General features: G+C 42.2%; 1 protein-coding gene across 4 annotated transcripts in view; it reads right to left on the bottom strand.

Moving 5' to 3' along the window:
* Positions 1–15,150: 15,150 nt before the first annotated feature.
* LOC127569970 (coiled-coil domain-containing protein 85C-like) overlaps positions 15,151–25,146 on the bottom strand; it is a 206,198-nt gene continuing 196,202 nt past the window's right edge. For all 4 annotated transcript variants that reach the window (XM_052015115.1, XM_052015100.1, XM_052015109.1 and 1 more), the window contains 2 exons: positions 22,830–22,931; positions 15,151–20,137 (listed from right to left, as the gene is read on the bottom strand). In XM_052015115.1, coding sequence (XP_051871075.1) covers positions 20,048–20,137; positions 22,830–22,931 — 192 coding nt within the window. In that variant the 3' untranslated portion in view covers positions 15,151–20,047. The remainder of the gene's footprint in view (positions 20,138–22,829; positions 22,932–25,146) is intronic.

Raw genomic sequence — 25,146 nt, forward strand, 5'->3', positions numbered from 1 at the left:
ATGGTGTAAAAGTAACTGGAAATGTAAGGGTTAATGTACAGCTGTTATTGCTTCAACCATGGCGTGACTATAGTTATGACTGCAAGATGTGCAGGTGCTTGGGTGAAACAAATAAGTGCTTAAGGCATATCTTGTTTTGACTTCCACAATGGAAGCTTGCTCCTCAAGAACTTCACTGGTTCACTTCAAACCTTGAGTTGCTCCCTCTCTTGAAGATGCTGAGTCTTGCTTTCTCGTGAGTGTCTGCTCTTCCCTGTTGTCTTAGCAAAGTGACCAATCCTGTAATTCTAAGCAATTGGCGTTGACTGACAGATTCTTAGCCGGCTTAAGAATCTGTCAACGGGAACCCTGGGCTTTCAGTCCACCAACCATGGTATGCTCAATGTAGAATAGCACTTATGGCAAAATGGTATACACTTACGGCCAATTGAGTCTGACCCAGACTTCTGCTAGTTTCAGTCTGTCCTGCTAATGATAGAAATTCACCTCACCAAAGGAGAGAATTCAGCCCACGGTGCCTGTGTCAGTTCAAGAAAAAAACTTGATGGGCTGATCCTGGTTTCCAGCTCTTGGTGCACAGCCTTGTAAATCGCAGCACTACAAGTAGTTTTTTTTTAATTGATAAATTTCTCAGACTTTGCCAGTTACCCTTAGGCAGTGAGTTTCAGCTCACTACAATTCTCTGGGTGAATAGATCTCTCCTCATTGCCTATCTATTCCTCTACCACTTCCTTTTAAATCTATAATCTCACTAGTATCCTCTAAAATAAATTTGGACACTCCCAAGTCCATAGCTGATAGTTAGAGATTTGCAGTATGAATCTATCCCAGGCCAAATAATATGGCTTTTTTCAGATGTTTGTCAGGGACTAGGGATCCTACAAGTAACTCTCCCCCTAACTCCCCCAAGAATGCCTACCATCTACAAGGTCTAGTCAGGAGTGTGATGGAATACTCTCTACTTGCCTGGATGAGTGCAGCTTGAACAACATTCAAGAAACTCAACACCAAACACAGCACAGCAGCTCATTTGATAGGCACCCCATCCGCAACATTTCACTTATAGCAACAGTCTGTACCATCTACAGGATGCACTGCAGCAACTCACCAAGACTCCTTAGACAGCACCTTCTAAACCTACCATCTCTACTAGCTAGAAGGACAAGGGCTGCAAAAGCATAGGAACACTGGCACCTGGAAGTTGCCCTCCAAACCACACACCATCCCTGACTTGGAACCATTTTCCCTTCATAATTGCTGGGTCAAGATCCTGGAACATCTCTCCTTTAACAGCATTGTAGGTATACCCACACCTCAAGGACTGCAGCAGTTCAAGAAGACAGCCTACCACCACCTTCTCAAGGACAATTAAATGCTTGCTCAGCCCGTGAAGCCCACTTCCCTTGAATGGATAAAGAAGTATAATGTGTTGGAAATATCCACTGTGGAATAACAGAGGCAGAATGTCGTTTAATACAAATTACAGGATGTGGTACAGATTTTTTTTGTGTGTTGTACATTAAACACAATTTGCATGCAGATACAAGTAAGTCAGGTAGTGTTCATCTGTGGCAAAGGGGATGGGAAGTTTTGCTACAACTGTAGGGGGTACTGGTGACACTACAGATGAAGTATTGCACACATTTGTGACTTTTTTAACTTGCATTGAAGACAGTTCAGAGAAGGTTAGCGAGAGATGATATTATGAGGCATAGCAGCCCACCCATGGCCCATGTTCATTAAAGTTTGGAAGAATGAGATGCAATCTTATTAAACCATTGGACTCTCAGGAGGTGTGACAAGGTCAAAGCTTAGAGAATGTCTCCCTTGTTCTGGGCAATCTAGGACTGGGGCCATAGTTTTTGGATGAGAGGTTATCCATTTTAAGTGGAGATGAGAGATTTCATCTTTTGAAGGTTGTGAATCTTTGGGATTTGCTTGCCCGCAGAGCTGTGGAGGATGACTCATTGAATACATGTTCAAGGCCAAGAAATGTTTGGCCCTATAGATGTGTCAAGAAATATGGGAAACAAGAAGTAATATGGAACTGAGACCTAGATCATATTAGCTATGATTTTCGTGAATGGTAGAGCATACTTAAGGGGTATATGGCAACTCCTATTTCCTATGTTCACCCTGCTGAGAGCACGAAGGTAGTGGTGTAAGTGACCTCAGGCATTGCACCATAATGGCAGTGTAAGGATATAAAGATTTGGTTTAATTGTGGCTTTAAAAGCCACCTTCTGTTGGGATGCATCAGGTTTAGTCCTAATATGGATAGACCATTTCCTTTTCTCTGTGTGCCTCACTCAGTAATTGAGTAAAGTAGCTTCTAATGACATGAGTGTTTGCCAGGCAACCCATTTCTTGTGGCTGGTGGACCTTCCAGCACCAGTGATCAATAGACAGCGAGAACAATTTTAGGACCGAGTTCTATAAAAAGGATTTTTAGCTGTAGTGACACGAGACTGGAATCTACAGCAAAAAACAAACTACTGGAGGAATTCTGTGGAGTTCATCTGTAGAAGGAAATGGACAGTCAACCTTTCGGCTCGAGATGCTTCATTTGGACTATTAGCTGTGGTCCTTTGATGGAAAAACTTGGTAATCAGTTGAAGGCGTGATCGACAGTATCTGGAGTTTTCATCTGACAGGTGGCAGGAGTGTGGATTTTAAAGGGGAGGGGGAAGTAGGATATGAATGAATGGGAAATTCTTGCCTAAAGTGGACAACATCTGAAAATGCACACCCAGCAGGGGCACATAAAGAAGAATGTCTGAACACTGAGCTGTGATTTTTCTCCCCATTAAAATCTATAATTCTTTGTAATAATGCTAGGAGGGGACACTTCCCACTCTAATACCCGAGGCAATATTTTCACACACACTGTTCCATGATTTTCCTCTGGTAGTCTGTAATTACCAATCACCAATTACCAGAGGAAAATCATGGATTAGGATTTGTGAAAATACCTCCCATGGTGCTAGACTGAGAAATGCCCCCACAGAATCATTACAAAGAATTACGCAACCGTTACAGTGTATTTGGAAGCTTTTGGCTCGGTGAGCCCTTGGTTGGTCTCTGGCAGCCCAATGCAGTCAATCTTAGCACCCAACAATCCGTGGTCCATCAAATATCCTACCTTGAGCAGCTATCCAAATCACTTTGAAAGTTTCTGCAACCCAGGTTTGATTCTGACCTCCAGTGCTATCTGTGTGTAGTTCACGCGTTTTCCCTGTGACTGTGCCGGTTTCCCCCAGGTGCTCTGTTTCCCTCCCACTTCCCAAAGATGTGGTATTTGGTAGGTTATCTGTCCACTTAGTGTAGGTGTGGTGTCAGGTAAATTAGATGGAGTTGATGATGGGCATGTAAGAGAGAAAAGATTACGGGGAAATAAGTGGGGGAATGGTGCCAATGGGAATGTTCCCAAATGCTATCATGGGACCAAATGGTCTCCTGTTATGCCATAAATAAAGACAAAAACTATCACTATAACATTATAACCCTATGTGGTTATTAGTGCCCACAGATCTGCAATTTTGGATATTTACAACTTGCATTGTAAGATCTTGTTATTCCGACTTGGTCCAATCTTGTCAAATGCTCCAATCCTTGTGCACCTTGCTTCTCCTTTCTCCTATGACAACCTGATACCCATTCTTCAACTGACTTTAATGAATCCCTGGTAAGGACACTGGTCCCAGCTTTGCTGAGAAACAATCTGTCTGGTTTGTATGGGATCTGCTACTCCAGAAATGGACCCAGTGATCAGGAATCCAAGGCCCTTCCTCCTGCACCAATCTTCACCCACACATCCATCTATTCCTACACTCACTAGTCCCTGGTACCAGCACTAAGTGAGAGATTACTACTTTTGAGATCCTGCTTTTGTTACTCTCTTTCCTGATTCCGCAAATTCCTTCTTTCTACCCACGTCATTTTTGCCAACATATTCCACAACCTTTGGCTGTTTTCCCCTTGCCCCCCACCATTCCTTAAAATTTCTGCAGTTAGCTTCAGAACATCTTGGACCCTGGCACTAAGGAGGCAGAATACCACCATAGGATCTGCCCTTACACTTTATTTGTCTGCCTGCATTGCACTTCCTCTGTAACTATAATACTTTGTTCTGCATTCTGTTTCCCTTTTACTATCTCAATGTACTTGTGTATGGAATGACCTGTCTGGCGCACAAACAAAAGCTTTTCACTGTATTTCAGTGTGTGTGACAATAATAAACCAATACCACTAGTGGCAAGAACACTTGCCTTCCACCCTAACTATAAGATCAACTATCTTCATATCTTCCCCGACCTCTCTCCAAACATCTGAATCATCTGTGACTACATGTCCTTACCTCTGGCTGCACAAGTAGAAGAGGCACCTTCACAGTATTTAGTGCCAAATATTGGTGAGTTGATGGAAGTTGTTCTTGGAAAGGACTGATTTGCAGGAGTTATAGTTGCAGGAATCTGTTCCAGATGCTGATGCACTTCCAACAATTTCTGTGTCTCTTCCTGATCTCCAGTATTTGGAGGTTAATTATTTCTGAAAGCTCTGGCAGTACTGATGTAATCCGTTCAAAGGGATAGCAGTCTCCACCCCCTGCAAATCCATCTGACCCATCTCCACCCCACCGCTACCATAAGAAAGGAGCAGAATTAGGCCATTTGGCCCATCGAGTTGGCTCTGCCATTCAATCAGTTCTGATTTTTTTTTCTCAATACCATTCTCCCCGTAACCCTTAACCCCCTTTCCAATTAAGAACCTATCATCTCTGCCTTAAATACACCCAATGACTTGGCCTCCACAGCCCTCTGTGGCAATGAATTCCACAGATTCACCACCCTTAGTGTAATGCTTTACAGCGCCAGTGATCCTGGTTCAATTTCGGCCACTGTCTGTAAGGAGTTTGTACATTCTCCCATGTCTGCGTGGGTTTCCTCTGGGTGCTCTGGTTTCTTCCCACGTTCCAAAAACGTACAGGTTAGGAAGTTGTGGGCATGCTATTTTGGTGCCGGAAGTGTGGCGACACTTGTGGGCTGCCCCCAGATCACTACACAAAGGATGCATTTCACTGTGTGTTTCGATGTATATGTGACTAATAAAGATATTCTTTGGCTGAAGAAATTCGTCCTCATCTCAGTTTTAAAGGGACGTCCTTTTATTCTGAGACGGCGCCCTCAGATCCTAGACTCTCCTACCAACAGAAACATCCTCTCCATGTCCACTCTATCCAGGCCAGTATTCAGTAGGTTTCGATGAGATTCCCCCTTCATCCTTCTGAACTCCATCCAAGTACAGGCCCAGAGCCATCAAATGCTCCTCATACGTTAAGCCTTTCATTCCCGGGATCGTTCTTGTAAACCTCCTCTGGACCCTCTCCAGGTCCCCTAGTTATGGGGCCTAAAATTGCTCACAATATTCAAAATGCAGTCTGACCAATGCCTCATAAAGCCTCAGCAGCACATCTTTGCTTTTATATTCTAGTCCTCTTGAAATAAATGCTAACATTGCATTTGCCTTCATTATTTGTCCCTTCCCCAAAAGGGAATAAAAACAGAAATGAATACACAACCAGTGACCTGAAAAAAGAACAGCAAGTTGACATAAGCTATCTGCACCCTCTTATCAGTCTTTCTGACTGGGTTTAAAATATTAGTTGGTTGGTAAGATGGGAAATGATTGAAATGCTCTCAGAACAATGCATGTTTTGTAATGTGAACACCTAAACAGCAGGGGGTGCACTGGTACCATGAACAGGTAAAGGACAAAGAGTCAGGCTGCTCTGCATTGCATATCATTGAAATTGTCTTTGTTTTATAAATAATAACTCAACAGGAAGGTTTTTTTAAATCTTATTTACGTTTCTTTGTGTACCAGTTCCTTCTGTTTCAACTACTTTCGAGGTTTACTCTAAAGTTTCCTTCTACTTTGGAAGGGTATCAACCTGAAATGTCGACTGACCATTTTCCTCCATAGATGCTGCCTGACCTGCTGCGTTCCACCAGCATCCTCAGTGTTGCTTCAGATTCAAGCGTCTGCAGTCTCTTGTGTCTCTGTTTCTACTTTATTCTCTCTGCAATGAGAACTGATTTGATCTCCAGTTTTGACCAATCTCATCCCCATTCAGTACAACACTGAGGCAGAGGTGACTTTGAACTCGTGAGCTGTCTGCTGATGAGCACCGTCAATCTTTGCGGAGCATATGTGTTCAGCCCACAGGGCTTCCTGCCAATCCATCACACTCCCACTCTGACCTGTCTGTCTGTGGCCTACTGCACCATTATAATGAAGTGCAATGTAAGGTTAAGGAAGAGTGTCTCATCTGGGCATGTTGCAACCTTCTGGACTGAATATCGAATGCTACAACTTCAGGTAACCTGCTTTCTTTCAGGGCTGGCTGGTCGTTCAGTTATATTGGCTCAGTTTTACTCATGGTAGTGTAATGGTTAGTGTAACGCTATTACAGCACTAGTGACCTGGGTTCAATTCTGTCTGTAAGGAGTTTGTACATTCTCCCCGTGTCTGCATGGGTTTCCTCTGGGTGCTCTGGTTTCCTCCCGCATGCCAAAGACATACGGATTAGGAAGTTGTGGGCATGCTGTGTTGGTGCCGGAAGCGTGGCGACACTTGCAGGCTGGCCCCAGGACACTCTATGAAAAAGATGTATTTCACTGTGTGTTTCGATGTACATGTGACTGATAAAGATATCTTCTTGTCTGACAATGCTGCATTTTGTAAACTCTTCCTTTTGTGTTCTCACCCGCCAACTGACTCATTTCATAGCTTTTATGTTTCTTTGTTTGTGTTCTCTCCAACTTCCCCCATTAGCCCATAGCCTGCCTGACCTTTTTTATAGCTCATCCCCATGGCAACCCTGGCCTTGTCTTATCAGAGATGTTCCCAGAGATATTCCCTTTGTCTTTATAATCCACCAACAACCCCCTGTCCAACACACACACACCCTCTCTGCAACCTCAAATCAATTTGTTTTCTCTGTTTCCCATTTCTGATGGCTTCAGCCTGAAACGTTTACTCTCTCCTCTTTCCACAGATGCTGCCTGACCTGCTGAGTCTTTCCAGCATTTTCTGCTTTTATACGATGAGGCTGGAGGAACTCAGCAGGTCAGGCAGCATCCGTGGAGAAAAGCAGGCGGTCAATGTTTCGGGTCAGGACCCTTCTTCAGGACATGTTTCAGGTCAGGACCCTTCCTCCAGCATCATCGTGTTTTTCCTCTAGATTCCAGCATCTGCAGTCCTTTGTTTCTCTATTTTCTGCTTTTATTATTCACAGCCTATTGCCAGGCACATCGACATGCTTTCTATTCTCCACCCATGAGATCAGTGCCTTTGTCTCAGCCAATCTAGCAGCACTCTCGCCTTTGAATTAGAAGGTTGTGCATTTGAATTCCAATCCAGAGACCTCAGTTCAAAAATCTAGGGTGTCACTCAAGTGCAGTGCTGTTAGAATGCTGCACTCACAGAGGAGCTGAATTTCAGGTGAGACATTAAACTAAGAACCACAACCCTCCCCACCATCAAAGGGTGCCTCAAGAAGGTGGCATCCATCACCGATGACCTTCACCGTCCGGGACATACGCTGTTCTCGTTACTACCACTGGCGAGGAGGTACAGGAGCCTGAAGACCCACACTCAACAATTTAGGAACAGCTTCTTCCCCTCTGCCATCAGATTTCTGAACGGTCCTTGAACCCATGAACACTACTTTATTATTCCTTTTTTTTGAACTATTTATTATTTTGTAATTTATCATAATTTTTATGTCTTTGCACTGTATCTCCGTTGCAAAACAACAAATTTCACAGCATACAAGTCAATGGTAATAAACCTGATTCTGATCTATCCATCTCAGGTGAATATTAATATCTCTGTAGATAGTTTTCCCTGGTTTGCTGCTCAGTTTTCATCTGCCAACATCAGCAAAATAGGTTATTTGGGCAAACTTCCAGTGTGCAGATCAGTTGTCATGATTCCAACATTGTAACAGTTGCTAGACTTCAAGATAAGATATCTTTATTAGTCACGTGTACATCGAAACACACCTTTTTGCGTAGAGTATTCTGGGGGCAGCCTGCAAGTGTCACCACACTTCCGGCGCCAACACAGCATGCCCACAACTTCCTAACCCGTACGTGTTTGGAATGTGGGAGGAAACCAGAGCACTCGGAGGAAACCCACACAGACATGGGGAGAACGTACATACTCCTTACAGATAACAGCTGGATTTGAACCCGGGTCACTGGCGCTGTAAAGCATTATGCTAACCACTACACTACCATGCCTGCCCAATCTACTTCATTGCCTGTAAGTCATTTTGGATATCCTGATTTGCAAAGGGAGCTAAAATACATAAATCATTCTTTTACACCTTAGATTATCTTTGTGATTTAATGTCATATGGTCTGCTACTATATCCAGTAAGCCAACATAGGAACTCTCCAAAATGACCATGAGGGAAGAGCAAAATCTGACCTGTATCTCAGCGTCTTCTCTCATTATTTGAAGCAAAGTGAGTCAGGTGTGGTAAAGTGGTTTCAAATAGTGGTTTCAAGTACCAGCAATCCGCAAAATGTCATAGAGTCAAGCAGCATGGAATCAGGCCATTCAGCCCACCATGTCCATGCCGACCAGTGGGCACCCATCTCTATTAATCCCATCTTCCAACACTTGGCCTGTAGCCTTCAATGCCTCAGTGATTCAACTGCTGGTCTTAAATGCTGTCAGCAACTTTGCTTCCATCGCTCTCTCCGGCACTACATTCCAAGTACTCACCACTCTCTGGGTGATAAAGGTCCCCCTCGGATCACGTATCAACCTCTTACCTCTACATCCTCGAGTTTTATTCACCTCTGATAAGGGGAAATGATTCCTGCAGTCTATCTTTACCCCTCATAAACTTATATACCTCAGTCTTAACCTCCTCTGCTCCAGGGACAACAGACCCAGCCTCTCCAGGCTCTCCTCATAACCAAATGCTCCATCCCGGGCAACATCCTCGTGAATCTCCTCTGCACCCTCTCGAGCACTGTCACATCCTTTTTATAATGCTGTGACCGGAAATGCGTGCAGTGCTCCAGCTGAGGTCTTACCAATGTTTTATAAAGTTGGAACATAACCTCCCTGCTCTTGTATTCGATGCCCTGACTTAGGAAGGCTAGTATCCCATATTCCTTCTTAACCACCATTATATACCTGCGCTGACTTTCCAGGAACTTTGGACTTGCAGAGTTAGAAACTATACTTGAAGCTTGGACATCATAATTTGCAAGTGTAATTTCTAAGCGTTAGGTAATCCCAGAATTAAGTTGCAACATTCTGGGGGGGGGTGGGGGGGAGCACTCACTCCTATTGTTGAATCTTGCTGCTTGGTTTAAACTATTGAACCGTGTGTATGACACTGGTGTACACACAGGATCTGGTGACAGCTTTTAATGAAGTTCTCCCAGCGTTACCGTCAATGCTTATTCCCCCACTAAACAACATGAGGAAACCAATGACCCGGGTTCAATTCCAGCCGCTGTCTGTCAGGACTTTGTACATTCTCCCCGTGTCTGCGTGGGTTTCCTCCGGGTGCTCCGGTTTTCTCCCACATTCCAAAGACGTACAGGTTAAGAAGTTGTGGGCATGCCCTGTTGGCGCCAGAAGTGTGGCAACATTTGCAGGCTGCCCCAAGAACACTCTATGCAAAATATGCATTTCACTGTGTGTTTCGATGTACATGTGACTGATAAAGATATCTTACCTTATCCCTTTTAACATTTATTGTTTGAAGGAGGTAACTGTGTGCAAATGGGCTGCTGCGTTTCCTGACACAACATTGACTGCACTTCAAGAGGCAATTATTTTGGTGTGAAGCAGTTAGGAATATCCCAAGGACATGGAAGATGATAGCTAAGTGCAGAATATTTAGTGGGCAGGGGTTGGATGCCAGTGTTGAATGGATAAGGTGAATGGGAACTCACCCCTGATTCTTACTCTGTGAAGAAGCCTAATACCATGTGAAGGATGTTCACCTTGTAATATAGCAAAGGACAGAGTTCTATCATGGAACCTGGGACTGCATCAGCAACTTCAGCAAACATAAGTGGAGAAAGCAAATAGTCTTAAATTTAATATAATGGTTTAAATTCCAAAATAAAAACAAAATAAATTGTAGAGTGTGTACGTGATGAACAGACATCAACTCTAACCAATAAGATTCGGAATGGTAGCACACTGCCCATTAATACTCAGGATAATCTTTCGAACACAAAAATTGAAGGAGAAAACAATGTTATCCTTAAAATGCAACAATGGACAGAAGTGAGCAGCAAACAATTTGCTGGAGGAACGTAACAGGTTGAGCAGCATCTGTGAGGTGAAAGGAATTGTCGACATTTCAGGTCGAAACCCTGCATCATGGACAGAAGTGAACATTTTTATGATGAGAACTTGAGTTAGACCACATCTGTGTTTTATCTTTGCGGATTCCAAAAGCCCATATACTGTACATGTGCGTGTATGTATGTACACACACACACACCTGTGCATGCATGCACATACACACATACATGCACACACATACATACACATTTACACAAAAACATAAAGAATCTGTATGTTTTATTTTGTTTAAAAGCCAACTAACAGTTCCTATGAGACACATCCTTTTCATCTCTTAACTAAAATATTGAAAGCTAAAATTGTTACTTTAAAATTAAAATAAACATCAGGGCTTGACAAGTAGGGTGGCAGGATGTGAAATGCTGTGTTTCATCGAGAATACATATCCATGCCAGGCCCACAGACTTCAATATGTACAGAAAGAGTAATCAAAACAGCAGCATGCACATGTACAGCAGGCAAAATACAGCAGGAATTTCCTCATCACAAGTTCCATAGAGAAACTTCAGTTGCAATTCTGCTTAAGTAGTAACGGTCGCATCACAACCTTATTAAAATATTCATCTTTTATATTCACAGTTGATCTACTCTCATTCTGCGTTTTTGTAAGGTTTTTTTTACACACATACATATCTATTGATCATCACTTCAAAAAAAATAATGGTATTTTTAATATTAAAAAAATATTCATCTTCCTTCTCACTCCCTGCCCCCAAATGCCAGTTTCATTCCCTCAAAGTAGCTTCTTCAAGAGGCAGTGGTTGAGGTGAAATTTGACTGCTAGATTTCTCCTCTTTCACCTTAATGAGATTCCGCAGATAGCTAAGCTCCACCTTGGTAATTATTGTTTATCAGACTGTGATAATGGAATAAAAATAAATCACAATTTTGACAGAAGAGTGTATACGGCTATCTGGAAACTCAGCCTTAGCAATTTTCAGCTCAACCTAAGAAAGGAGTGTGTTGTGTTGTGTTTCCTACCAACTTCTCCTTCCCACACCCTCTTCTGAAGGCATCAGCTCCCCAGACTTATTTGGCCATTATGGTCCTTTGCATGAAGAAAGTAAAGATTTGGGGAGTGAAAGAAATACTTTAAACACTGTAAATCGCAAAATTAAATAGTAAAATGTAAACCTAGGAACCTATCAGAGATTGAGCTAATCAATGTATAAAATATTGTACTGCAGAAAAAGCTAGTGTTAAGTGAAAGGACGGGTTTCTCTTCGAGTCATATTTCCGCCTTTTTCTATACAATATTCATCAAAAGCAACATAACTCGACAATACAGAGTATTGTCTGCAGAATATCACACTCGACTGATTAACAGCACCGTGCAAGTACCTTCACCTTCAAATACAGACAATCACTACAAGGGCTACTTGCATTGCAGATAGGAAGTGAGGGGTACCATGGTAACTTGCTCTGCTTGATGTCTTTGACTTTGCAATTCTAGTATATAACAAGAATCGCATTTCTGTTTCCTTCCCCATGGCACAATGTTAAGTCAAAAATCTGTAGGCCAACATGCCTGTATATGCTAATAGAAATTTCTGCAGGGATAGCGGATAAATTTTGAAGGACTGATAGCGACAAGACAAAATGGGAGATGAATTTTGTGAATTTAGAGACGTCCTTTACAATCTTTATATTTTTATTGGCTTGAGAGCACATGGGGGCGTGGGAAAAGGATATCTAGTATCATGGTTAATGATCAAGTTTGTTGATTGTCTCGGGGAGTTTGGGAAGAATTCCCAGATTTTTTTCCCCTGAGAATGCTTTTGGCTGTGCTTTTGGGACTTTGGGGTTACCAGTACTGATGAGAATGGTTGCACCAGCAGGCAGACTGGTGAGCAACAGAAGGACATTTGACCTCCACTTGCCATATTTTCACGGTGTTAAGGGGATCTCTCTGCCAGGGCATTACACGTACCTGTTAATATTACAATCTACAAACTCTTCTTCCTTGCTCTAAAAACCATTGACTGCATGCACTTATCTTCAGAGGTAGGTATGTAGATGAGCCTCTGAGAAACTGATATGATTGGCAGTTTACTGGATTTGAATGAGGTGACACCCCTATTCTGGTGGATCCAACAAGGGGAATGTTTAGAATGTTTCAGCTTAATGCACAATCGCTGCTTAAATAGTCATGTTCACACATAGTAGTCAACTTCTGGTTGTTAGTTTGCTAACACAGCACTGGCTAGAACTCTGGATTTGACCCCAGCCCACCTGATTCAGGCAGAAGAACAACAGCTGTGAAGAGTAACTAACATTCTGTACCTCATAGAGAATGAGTAACGTGTATGTCCTTTCCTACCTCTAAGGCTCTCTTGGATGGCCTGCCCATTTTACTCTCTGTAAACTAGTTGTCACCAAGACTCTGCAGCCTGTGCCTTACTCTCACCAAGTTCCATTCATCATCACCCCTGTGCCATCTGACCTACACTGGTACCCACTTAAGTAATGCTTTGATATTAAAATTCTCATCTGTGTCTTCATTTCTCTCATGGTCTCCTTATCTCTGTAATACTCGCCAATGGTACAAGCCTCTGAGGTGGGTGTTACTAACCTGGCCCCTTGTCCATCCCCAAGTTATTTCATTACACTGCTGGCAGCCATGTCTTCAGCTTGAAGGGCCCAACCTCTAGAATTTCCTCCCTAAAGTTCTCTGCCTCTCTAACACACTCATTGAAGGCAACCTCCTTCAGCAAGCATCTCATCTCCTGCCCTAATACTGTCATGTGGCTTGACACTAATTTCTGTTTCATTAAGCAATTTGAAAATGTTAAAGGCGCTTTACAAATTAAGTTGTTAATGATGGTAATATAACTTTCTACAGAAAGGGTTACATTCTAACAACATTCTGCAGGGGGGATATTTTCTAATAAGTTTCTGCAGAGGAAGTACTTTCTAATGTGCTCTTAATACACTCTGGCTCAAGCTTCCTCAACTCTGGCAGAAGGACAAAACGTTACTGAAATAAACTGCTGATACTCTGTTCCCCAGAAGTCCCTCCTTCCTGCTCTTGAAGTCATCAATCCACATGGGGTATACTTTTGTGAGCACTGCCTAACTTAAGCTGTCATATGTTATCTGTGAGACTATAAAGAGAACATCTGCAGGATGGTTGAACCCAGCCAGAACCTGCCCTGCATCTGATCAGTACATGGATGTTTTCAGCAGGAATCCCTCTGATGTTTTTCTCCATAACTTAAAGGTGCTGAGCCACTTATAGTCCTTGATCTCAACTTACAGCAGCAGGCTCAACACAGACCAGGGGACACAGGAATTGGAACAGGCCATTCCTCCTTGGAACATTCAATTAGAACTGTTTTAACCACTTTAGCTCCATATCCTCTGATAGCCTTATCCAACAAAAGCCTATTAATTTCTTCTTGAAAGCTTCAATTATCCCAGCACCCACAGCCTCCTTTAGAGAGTGAGAATTCCAGATATTGAAACTGGAATATTTAGGTCTAAGTGGTTTAGTACTATAGTACGTTACCTCACTAGGTCAACTGGGAACCTCTCTTCAGTACTTCATTAAAGACATGTGCTTCAAACACACAGGCTGCAGATTCTAACTGTGGCACAGTCACTGCAGTTAGTTACCCTACTGAGAAGAATGATTAGTAACCAGTTGAGTGAAGATTATTTCTATTTTATTGTTATTGCAAATGGGGAAAGAAAGGTCAATCTATATGAATTATTGATTTGCCACAGGAAGAGGCAATTAGCATTGTAAAGGTTGGGCAGGTAAACAATTGGAACCAATTAACCAAGAGTATTCGGCTTGAGCCAACCAATGCAGATCACCTTATAGTGAAACATCTACAGTGCCAAGTACAAAGATTAGCATGCAGTCCCACAGATAGAACAAGATCGTTGCTCAAACCCATTGATTGTAATACTACAACACTAAATGCCACTAAAGAGTACACAGATGCCCAGTCTGGTTATTTTCATGATGTAGATGTTATGCTAAGGCACAGAATTATAAGGATGACCTAATTTGTGTGAAAACAGGGCAAGACTGAAGTTAATAGAGATTTTAAGTTGTCTGTTAGATTCATCAATACAACATATGCCTAAACAAATTAGCAAAGCAGGCATCTTAAACACCGTGAACACCTAGAGTGCTGTACTATGATCAAGCAATGGATTACCACATTGGAAATGTTTGTGCCTTAAAACCCGACACTCTAGTAATAAGTGAGGAGTTCTGAATTTGATTCTTAACATTGGACTGGATGAAACTATCTGCCTCCTTATCTGCTTCAATTACAGACTGCAGCACTAAAAACATTTCGGCTTTTTTTAGCCATTATTTTTCACAAAATGCTCAATGTACCATGATAAGGAGCTCTTCACATAATATTGTCCAAGATGATCATCTTTTTCTTTTTGATTATTGAGTGCTGATAGCATTGAGCGAACTAGCTTGCACGAGTGGCTGAGTCCAAGCAAAGGGATTAGTTACCACATCACCCAAACCCCATAGGTTAATTACCCCAGATCTCTGCTTACATTCTGTTAGCTCAGAGCAATCAAACTCAATTTGTCTTCAAAGACACCTGTAATCTCACACAGTAAACAGAAAGAAAAATGTTTAGTGTTTTGAGGGAGGTCTCCAATTGAACATTTAAATTTTTTTCCCCAAATAATAATCAATCTGCTCTTATTTAAGAGCTATCAATAATTGAAAAGTTTTTTTTTAAATGAAGTAGCAATGCTAAGATATTTTCACTTTAAGGGCCATTCATTTATTATTCCTGGACAGTAAATGTACATGCTTGTCTAAAATGGGATCAGGATCTCCAAGTAAGTTCCATCTATGAACCTTAATACATCATCTACAGGCTGTTATTAATAACACAAAAGAGGGCAAGAAGAGAACGGAAGCCAGCAGTGGCATCAGAGTTGCCCACAGTAACTTTCACTCTTTAGGAATAAGTGGAGTAAATCCTCCTCTGGCTAATTTCTTTTAGATGGTAGGATTGAGAGAGCTTTGGAATACATCAACGTATTGGCATTAAAAAGAAAATCATTGCATTTATACCAGCTTATTTTTAAATCCACTGCAACAATCAAATCACAATTATCAACAGAATAGGACTGAGGCTCTCCATCCTTGACAGAGGCAGAAACTTTTCATCAATAATAAAACATTGACATTATCATATATATAGATATATATATATTTGATATAACATGATAAATTTATATTGTGGTCTTATTAAAATATTATACTGTCAGAACACAAAATTGTATTGGGAAATCCCCATTTTCCAGTGTATAGCTTGTTACTTATTATATTCTGAGGTAAAAGAAACCTTTCAACTCTCTAGGGTTTGGATAATCTTCTGGACAGTATATTTACAAGCATTAGTGCACAAAAATATGCAGCTGCCATCAGTGTTGGACTATCAAAATTCTAGTTTAATCAAAGTTCAGATTGAAAATAGAATGTCATTGTCCTTTGCTTTAGACCAACAGATGATGAAGTTGTTTTCAGAACAAAGTGGCTGGAACGAGACTGTAACCAAACACCGAAGAGCCCACACACCAGTCTTGTATCTTCCAGAGTCTCGATCGCCCTAGAAGATTGCTTCCCACTGTGAACTTTGTAGCTGGTTTGAACTCCATGATGTAACCCCCACCAGAATCCTAATCCAAGATAATGCAAGCACCAAAGGCTTTCCCGGGAGTGACACACATTTAGTAGCAGGTTCTCACCAACAGTCCTTATGCATACATTAACAGGGAAGGGCACACCATTTTAAAATTTGATTGTTCAAATTCAGTTTTGGCATTAGATTTCCCCATATTGTCTTTCATCTTCCACTACCTGACTTACTGACTTTGTCACTCCGCACTAATTGGTAGTGGTTGGTTTCTCTTCCTGCGGAAAAAATGATCATCCTCCCAGATTCTTTGGGAAACTCTGTGAATCTATCAGTGTTGTGTTGGCAGTCGTATTGTGTATCTGTGCTTGTAAATCTTGAGCCATGGTTTTCATTCCCCTCTTACTGTCCCTCTGACACAGAAAATGCTAGGATCCATCATTGCAACTCTCCTGTGCACCACCGTACTTATTTATGATGATGCAAAAAGAGGCTATTTGGCCCATCAGGTCCCTGCCATCTCCCAGTAGAGCAATGGCATCATTCCCACTCCCTCTCTCCGTAGTTCCCTGTAGCCCTGCAAATTATTCTCTTACATGCTCACCACCTCTCCTTCAATTCTTTTGCTAATTACCTACACTAAAGGTAATTTACAGTAGCCAATTTCATCTTTAGAAGATCGGAGGAAACCAGAGCAACCAGCAGAAACCAATATAATCAACAGGGTGGCTGTAGAAACCCCACACAGAAGCACACAAGGTCATGATCAAACCCAAGAGCTGGGAGGCAACAATGCCAATAGCTGTGTCACTGTACTACCCTTTAAATGACACTTCATCACCTAAGATGCAGCCAGTATGACTACTGCAGGGATCTCTCTAGCGCACACAATAATTACATCCTAATCAAGAGATGCAGATACTGAAGGTGAAGTCTTTACCTCACTTGATAACCAACTGAGAGTGGACTGCAGATCATACTTTGGGCTCTCTTGCTCCCTGTCCCATTTCCCAGCAAATTTATTTTCAGCATACATTAGGTCAATCTTAGTGCAGCCTTCCGCTAATTGTACAGAACAAGAGACACTGCATAAATATTATCGTCTGATTGTAATTTGGAAGTGGTGATTGACTCTTTAAAGAATGATTTTGATCCAAGGTAGGTCTCCAAAGTTTATATGATGGAGCAGTGGGACTGCATATTTTTTCTACGGATTTGCTTCAGATTCTCATTCTCAGGTCAGATTTCACTGGAAATGCACTGACTCCCAGTGCAGGCAAATCAAAACCAGCAAAATAAACACACTCCCAACCACAAATCACTTGGGAATGGCAGTCAAGTGACTACATAATCAAACCAGGCAGATGCAGAGATAGATTCAATTTATTATGACTTGTGTTGTCTGTATTGAACATAAATATAAAAAGCCAGTTTGTTGAAACAAATTTAAATGTTTGTTTGGCTCGTGATGCCTTGAGGTCGGGGTGGTGGAGGGAGGTTTGGGGGAAAGGGAGCAGGGATGGGGGAAATGTGTAAGAGATTGATTCGTCAAATGTTAAGCAATTCTTCAAGTGCTCCAAGTGTGAACAATGGAGTTGACAGAGATGAAAAACTGCAGCAACTTGGCAGAAAACTCTGCAGAAAACCCCACCCATAACATTGCTTTATTTTGATGTACTGTATCTTGGATCAAAGTCATTGCATAAATTCGGCAGCACTTCTAGATGTCATGTTGGAAAGTAATTAACTTTTAGACTGTGGGCACCTTTGGGAGAACAAACATTTACTGCCCATCTCTAATTGCCCTTCAAAATGAGGTGGTGAGCCACAATGTTGAATCACCACAGTTATGTGAGATCTCCCTGTACCTCCAGTTCTGTCCCACTTCCCTCACCCCAATATTGGCTGCCCAAGCACCAAACCCTAGAACCCACTCTCTCTCCTCTCTTCAGACTCTTAAAAATTACCTTTCTGTGGAAACGTTCCTCATGTCTTCGTCTTTGGCTCAGTCAATATTTTGCTGATCATAATTTACAGCATTAAAGATACTACGTTAATGTAAGAAGTTATGTTGAATGGCCCACCTATGGATAACCTGGACCAACACTCCAGTACTGCACTGAGGGTGCATTGTTCTGATGGGATATTAAAATGAGGTGCCCATTGGGGTTTTACATAGAAAGTTAACCATGCCATGGCAATATCTGAAGTTCAGGCAGCAATCCCGACTAACTTTTCTACTTCAACCATATCTTCAAAACAGACTACCTAGGGATTTATCTCGATACACTTCTGGAATGTTGCTGTGCACAGTATGGCTGCAGAGGTTCTAATTACAAATAACAGCATTGAACACCAAAATACTTAACTGTATGTGAAATCCTGAGAAACAGCATCTTTAAACATATCTGTAGTGCGCGCAGCAAAATTTTCCTCCACTAATATAAGTGAGAATATCACAAACATTAGTTACCATATGATAATGTGCTCAATATGAAAATGAACAGGGACAGGAGAGAGGTGAAGGGTGCCCAATAAATTACTGGGCCATCAGACCTTTTCCTTGCAGTCACACTAGTATGCTTATATATCTTGGATGTGAAGATACTCCAGGATCACTAATTCTTTTCACCCAATGTTATGAAAACAACCTCATTCATTAGTTTACAGGTTACCTCTATGTGCATTCTTATTTCAACCAGATTGGAAAAATTCCTGAAATTCTACATGACACTGTCAGTGACCTGGTCAACAGTACTGCTAATCATAAGCATTTAAGCTGAAGTGAGTCACTCTCGCATGGTGTAACATTGCACTGTGCCACTTTCAAGTCCACAGCTTGCAACAGTATCACCAGACCTTAAGCCATTTCAGTGTTGAAGACTCAGCATCATCTGTTAAAGAGGCAGTATTCCATCTGATATTCTGGGTGGGCTTCGAAAGTCACAGCAGGCAAGGGATCAGGCAAAGGTACAATGCTTCCATGGAGCTTTACTGGTAGGTTTGGTTGGTTCAAGCTGATTTTATGGAGCCAAGAGTTGTGTTTCAGTCTTACTTCAAAACCTGATAATCAATTTCACATCCACATCATTCCAAAAACAACACATGGATTGTGATCCCCGACACCATGGCTGGGGTCTGCAAATACTTTCCTACAGCAGACAGAGCAATCAGGTTTCCTAAAACAGTCTGCACAGAACTAATGCCAACAAGAAATACCATCAAGAGAAAAGAATACTGTCCCTTTAAACTTCTATACCTTAAAAAACTATACTTTATCTTCAGTGGCCATACTTTTGAACAAGAGAGTCCTCTCTGTTTGGACTCTTGTGTTAGGGTTGTACCAGTCAATGACTTTGTTATTCCAGGACCAGCTATAGTTCTACACACCAAAAGTGTATATTTGCACAATGAGAGGCAAATGTATTTGTTGGCTGGGTGTTCCTGTACATGGGAAGATGACCCCCTTTCACATTGACCCTGCTGAAAAACTCCTTGGATCTTGCTGGGACCCTGGTTTGCTTGCAACGCCGGCCAACAACTTTCCAACCTTTGGAATCTATTGAAAAACAATGCACTCAAAGGAGTCTGCTCATAATGTAGCCATATTGATCATTCACACAGATGAGACAGTTGAGGAGCAGTAGGGGAAGATAGTTCAAATCTACAGGCTGATCAATCCTTTCAGATAAATCTCCCCACACAGGCTTCATCACATCAATGCCTGTAACTGCATTATGTTGTGCAGTACACCTTAATAGAGTTGTGTGTACAGTCAGCTATATATAATGAGTAATTTACACTTATATTGTGGTCAGTTGTTTGTAGCAGTCTCCAGCACATCCTGCACATGGTGACACCCTTCTTCACATATAGAATGGCAGAGATAGCCAGGGTGAGTGAAAAGCCAGGATTAAATTTCTTGTTTATCCATGTGTACCGATGCAATGAATGAGTGCTTCCTTCTATCCTTGGAACAGGCTGTTGGAATCCAGGCTTTGTGGGCAGCAGCACTACAAAGGTCCCTTGAACTGATTGCCGGAGAGATGCTGCCTGATGGAAGGGTTTGAGCCAGCCGCGTCTCCAAGCTTACGCCAAACCACCTGAAAGACACACAGTGCACAATTCAGCAAATCCAGAGACACACCCACTCTTTTCTCTGCCGACCTCCTAACATACTATTGTAGGACACTGCCGTACGACCACTTAGTTAGATCCTGGCCCTCTCACACAAACTTCCCTTTTCCTTTATCCCACAGAAATCAAAGCTCATTGGATGCCCTCCTTCCAATCATTTTTTATTCCCTTTTCTTCTAAGCCATTAACTCCTTGCTGGAAGAGAATTCCAATAGGTTTGCCTCTCTCAGGTAGATACTGAGATGTTTCCCCTTGTAGGTGAGTATAGAAGTGGGGTGGGGCTAAATTTCAGAACAAGGAGTCATCAACTTAAGGCAGAGATAAGGAGGAATTTCTTCTCTCAGAGGGTCTCTGGAATTCTCTAGCCCAGACAGTAGTGAGGGCTGAATTATTAATTATATTTAAGGTTGAGGTAGACATACATTTGGTTTATAGGACAGTCAAGGATTACAGGGAACTGTGAGAAAAAAAAGTGGAGTCCAAGCCAAGATCAGATCAGCAATGATGTTATTCAATAGCAATGCAGGGCCAAGGAGATATATGATCTAAGCCAGCCCCTACTTCTCATGTTCTTATTTTTTCAGTACTTCACAAGCAGGTATATTCCTATGTGTGGGTATGGATGTTGAGTGTCAGCAGATTATTGCTGGGAGCACAACATCCAATTCCTTAAGTAAGAATGTAAAATGTTGGAAATGTTTATCAGGTCAGGCAGCATCTGTGGAGAGAGAAAAAGAGCCAATGATTCTGGTCAATAACACTTCATCAGGAGTCTATTTCTCTCCCCACAAATGGTTTCTGACCTGCTGAGTCACACGCCAGTCCTCATTGAGGGGTCAGCGGTGGGAAGGGTGAGCACCTGGGCGTCAACATCTCAGAGGATCTACCTTGGGCCCAACACATTGACGCAATCACGAAGAAGGCATGCCAGTGGCTCTACTTCATTAGGAGTTTGAGGAGATTTGGTATGTCACCAAAGACTCTTGAAAATTTCTACAGATGTATGGTGGAGAGCATTCTGCCTGGTATGGAGGCTTCAATGCGTAGGATCGAAAGAGGCACAGAGGGTTGTAGCCTTAGCCAGCTCCATTACAGGCACAACCCTCCCCACCATCGAAGACGTCTTCAAGAGGCGATGCCTCATGAAGGCAGCATCCATCATTAAGGACCCTCACCACCTGGGACATGCCCTCTTCGTGTGACTACATTGGGGACGAGGTACATGAGCCTGATGACCCACACTCAACGTTTCAGAAACAGCTTCTTCCCCTCCACCATCAGATTTCTGAACTGTCCATGAACCCATGAACACTACCTCTTATTCCTCTTTTGCACTATTTATTTATTTTTATAACTTATAGCAAGTTTTCTGTCTTGCACTGTACTGCTGCAGCAAAACAACAACTTTCATGATGGATGCCAGTGATAAACCTGATTCTGATACTTATAGCATTTTCTGCTCGAATTTCAGATTTCCAACATCTGCGGTGTTTTGATTTTGATTTCCTCCTCCCTTGCACATGTGCAGTCCAGCTTTGTGAATACGGACTGAGCGAGCAAGAGCCCGCCCCAGGGATGTTGAAGATAATTGTAAGTTTCCCACTATCCCCACTGAAGTTAACAACAACAACCTGGTACTTTTAACATGGGAAAGCATCCCAAGCTGATTTACAGAGAAGTTACCAAACAAACCTTGAACCCAGGCCACATACGGTGATTTTAAGACAAATGACCAAAAGATTGGTCATTGAAATAGGTTGTAAAGAGCATCTTAGAAGGGTGGGAGAGGGAATTCCAGAGCTGGAGCCCGGAATTCCAGAGCTGGAGCCCAGAATTCCTGCTAAAGAGCCCCCACCCAAAAGGTTCAGTTATTTTCTCCATCTACAGAGACTGTCTAACCTGCCAGGTGTTTTTTGCATTAACTAAGCTTCAGTAACTCAGAATGATGAACATTTGTAACAACACCTCCCTGCAGCCATCTCCACAAATTAGTCTTTCTCCTGGTTTTAATCTATCAACGTCTATACTCAATACTTCAACCCAGAATAAACATGATTCTGTCCGATAGAGTAAAATGGGGGATAACAAATCATTTCATTCCTCTCCTGGTTTTACTGATCTCAAGGGAAATAAGCAATGGAAGGGATGGAAAACTATCTCAGCAACAGAACAGTCCAGACCACCTCTTGCACTACTATGGACTTGTCTCTGATTGTGTTTCTTTTTGCACAGTCTTTTGTTTTCTCTTCACCGTCTTGAATAATTTATGTATAACTTATGTTTCTGTGTGTTGTCTGAATCTGCAAGCAAGTTTTCATTGTGCCTGTACCTCAATGTACTTGTGCACATGACAATAAACTCAACTTGACTACTGCCCATTACAATTAACGTATGAAGTCAAGATCCTCCTGCTACAATATAATAACAGGAAATACTCAGCAGGTCAGGCCACATCTGTGGGAAGAGAAACAGAGTTAACATTTCAGGTCAAAGACCCTTTGTCAGACTTTCAAAATCCTCTTGTAGCTTGGTCTCTTGTTTCCTAACGATAACCTTGCAGTCTGCATTTTTGTTGCAGGACAACTGTTGAAAGCAATGTGAGTGGCAACTTTTCTGATGCAGTGCCCTGCCTTGTTACTCATACTACAGAGTCCTTACGTTGCACATTTCACGAACAATGGCCTTTTCCTTCTCACTCAAGTCGTCATGATCGCAGTCTTCTGGTAACTGCCTGTCCAGGTTATCATGGACTTCCAGGACCTAAAAACCCAAATTGGATAGAAAGTTAACAGTGGCAAGACGGTAAATAGCATGTATTTCAAAACAATCATCTCAATCATCTGATGGCCCTGGAAATGTCTAAATTTAAACAGCTCTCATTTCTCAAAAATAAAACATGTTTTTTTAATTCATTCTTAGGCAGGGTTCATACTTGCTCAGGTGTTTAATTGACTAAGAGTGTCGAGCTGAGCCTCAAGGACCAAGGAGGGGAGGTGGGAACAGGATGCTCAGGTTCGATCTGCACTTGATACTGTTCATAGAGCAGGAAGAGATATTCGATAAAAGAGGAGCCTGGTTTCTATTACATGCTTCCTAACACAATCACCGTTCCAAGTTTTCAATAGACCCCATTCACCTAGTCTCAGATTTCCACCATGATTCCATTGCAAAATTCCAAATACTCTATCTGGATGGTTCTTCATTATGACAACAAGCCTGATCTTCAAAGAGGGATAATATGCTCTAAAATTTCATTTTTTTCTAATGACATAAGAGGCCTTTTGACCCATTGAGTCAATGCTGGTGCACAATGCAATCCCATTCACAAGGCAGCTAAAGAAGTTGGATCCGTCTCCGTTAGAATTTAGGGGTAATCTTATTGAAACATGTGAAATCTTAAGGAGGTGTGACAGGGTAGATGTTGAGAGGTTTCCACAGGTGGGAGAGTCTTCAGCAAGGAGACACAGTTACAAGATAAAGGGGGTGGGGGGAGGGGGGTAGTGGATCGATGGCACTAATGAGGCAACTGCTCCACCAGTTGTACCACTGGTCTGCCAGAGCTGTGCCACTGTGCTGTCCGACCTCTCCACTCTTGAGGTAGGATCGGTTGCAATTACTTTGCTAGTGGCCAATTTGAATGGTTGGCAATCTGCCAAACCTGTGGGATTTCAAATGGTGCATATTTCTGAGTTCTCATAAAGAGAAACTAGCATATGCCAAGGAGGCGAACAATTTGGAGTTTTCCAGGAAAAATCCCATACTTATGGAATTCTCTTTAGGGAAAACACTGACAAATCTCTCAACTGCACAGAACAGAAAAAAATAACTTAATTGGATCTTTCTGATGGAAGATTCGGTATGAAGTGCTGCTGCAGACATAGATCTGTTGGCTGTGCAAGAGGTTGTTTAAGGGGAATTACTACCAGGATAATATTTATCAAATCCATGTTGAGAGTTCCAGGCTTACAAATCTCTGGTTCAACAACCCTCCTCCATGACTGAATGGCCCCATTGTAAGTAAGTATGCTTATCAAAGCATTGCCTGACAAAATCCCTGAACTTCATGAAGATAATGCAAAAAAAAAACTGATTCATTCAGTCAGTGTAAAACAGTAGGCCCATTAAATGCTGACAGAATCTCTGCCTCTGTGACTTGGCAGAGAGTACGGGGTGAAGGTGGGGGGAGGAGGCAACAGAGATACTAGGGTGGAACTAGCACATCAAAATTCTTACAAGGTTACAACATCCCAACCACAATGGATGAGAATAGCTGGTAAACTCCAGAGACGTTAATCCTGCAAATGGAGGAAGCAATGAACACAAAGGGTTCAAGAGACAAAGAGCTGGGAGTTATTTGAAACAAAAACAGAAAATGCTGGAAACACTCAGCAGGTCAAGCAGCGTCTGCGGAAAGAGAAACAGCCAAAGTTTTGGATCTGCAACCTGAGGTCGGATTTCCAGCACCTGCAGCTTTTTTGATTTTTATTTGCTGTATTGATGGAGACTACTTGAAAGTTTAGGCATCCACTAAGACCATGGGCTCCCCATTTTTAGGCCAACCCGTGCACCACAATGGACCTCAGTTGAGAGGAGATCTATCTGGGGGAAGAGTAGGCTGAGGAAAAGGGGAAAAATTATAAGCAGAACTGAACAGGCGAATGGAAAAGGATAGCCTTGTGAATAAAGATCAAAATGCCATTAGCTATGATTCGAAGGACATGCTTGGTGAAGGATGAGTGAAGAGGATTATTGGGGTGGTTTTGTTGGGCAAGGCACTCACTGATCAAGTGTGAAGGGTAAAGCAAGAGGGAAAGGGAGCACAAGGAGGAGAAGGGTTGGTGGGAGTAACAGGGAAAGTCCTGGAGACGAAACAAGGAATGGAAAGGAGAGAAGGAAGTGAGGGCAGAGTGATAGGTGGTGTGGACAAAGTGTTGGAATGGTGAAGAGGAGGAACAGGAAGGGCAAGTGAAGGGGG

This window comes from Pristis pectinata, chromosome 1 (genome assembly GCF_009764475.1).
Source record: "Pristis pectinata isolate sPriPec2 chromosome 1, sPriPec2.1.pri, whole genome shotgun sequence".
NCBI lineage: Eukaryota > Metazoa > Chordata > Chondrichthyes > Rhinopristiformes > Pristidae > Pristis > Pristis pectinata.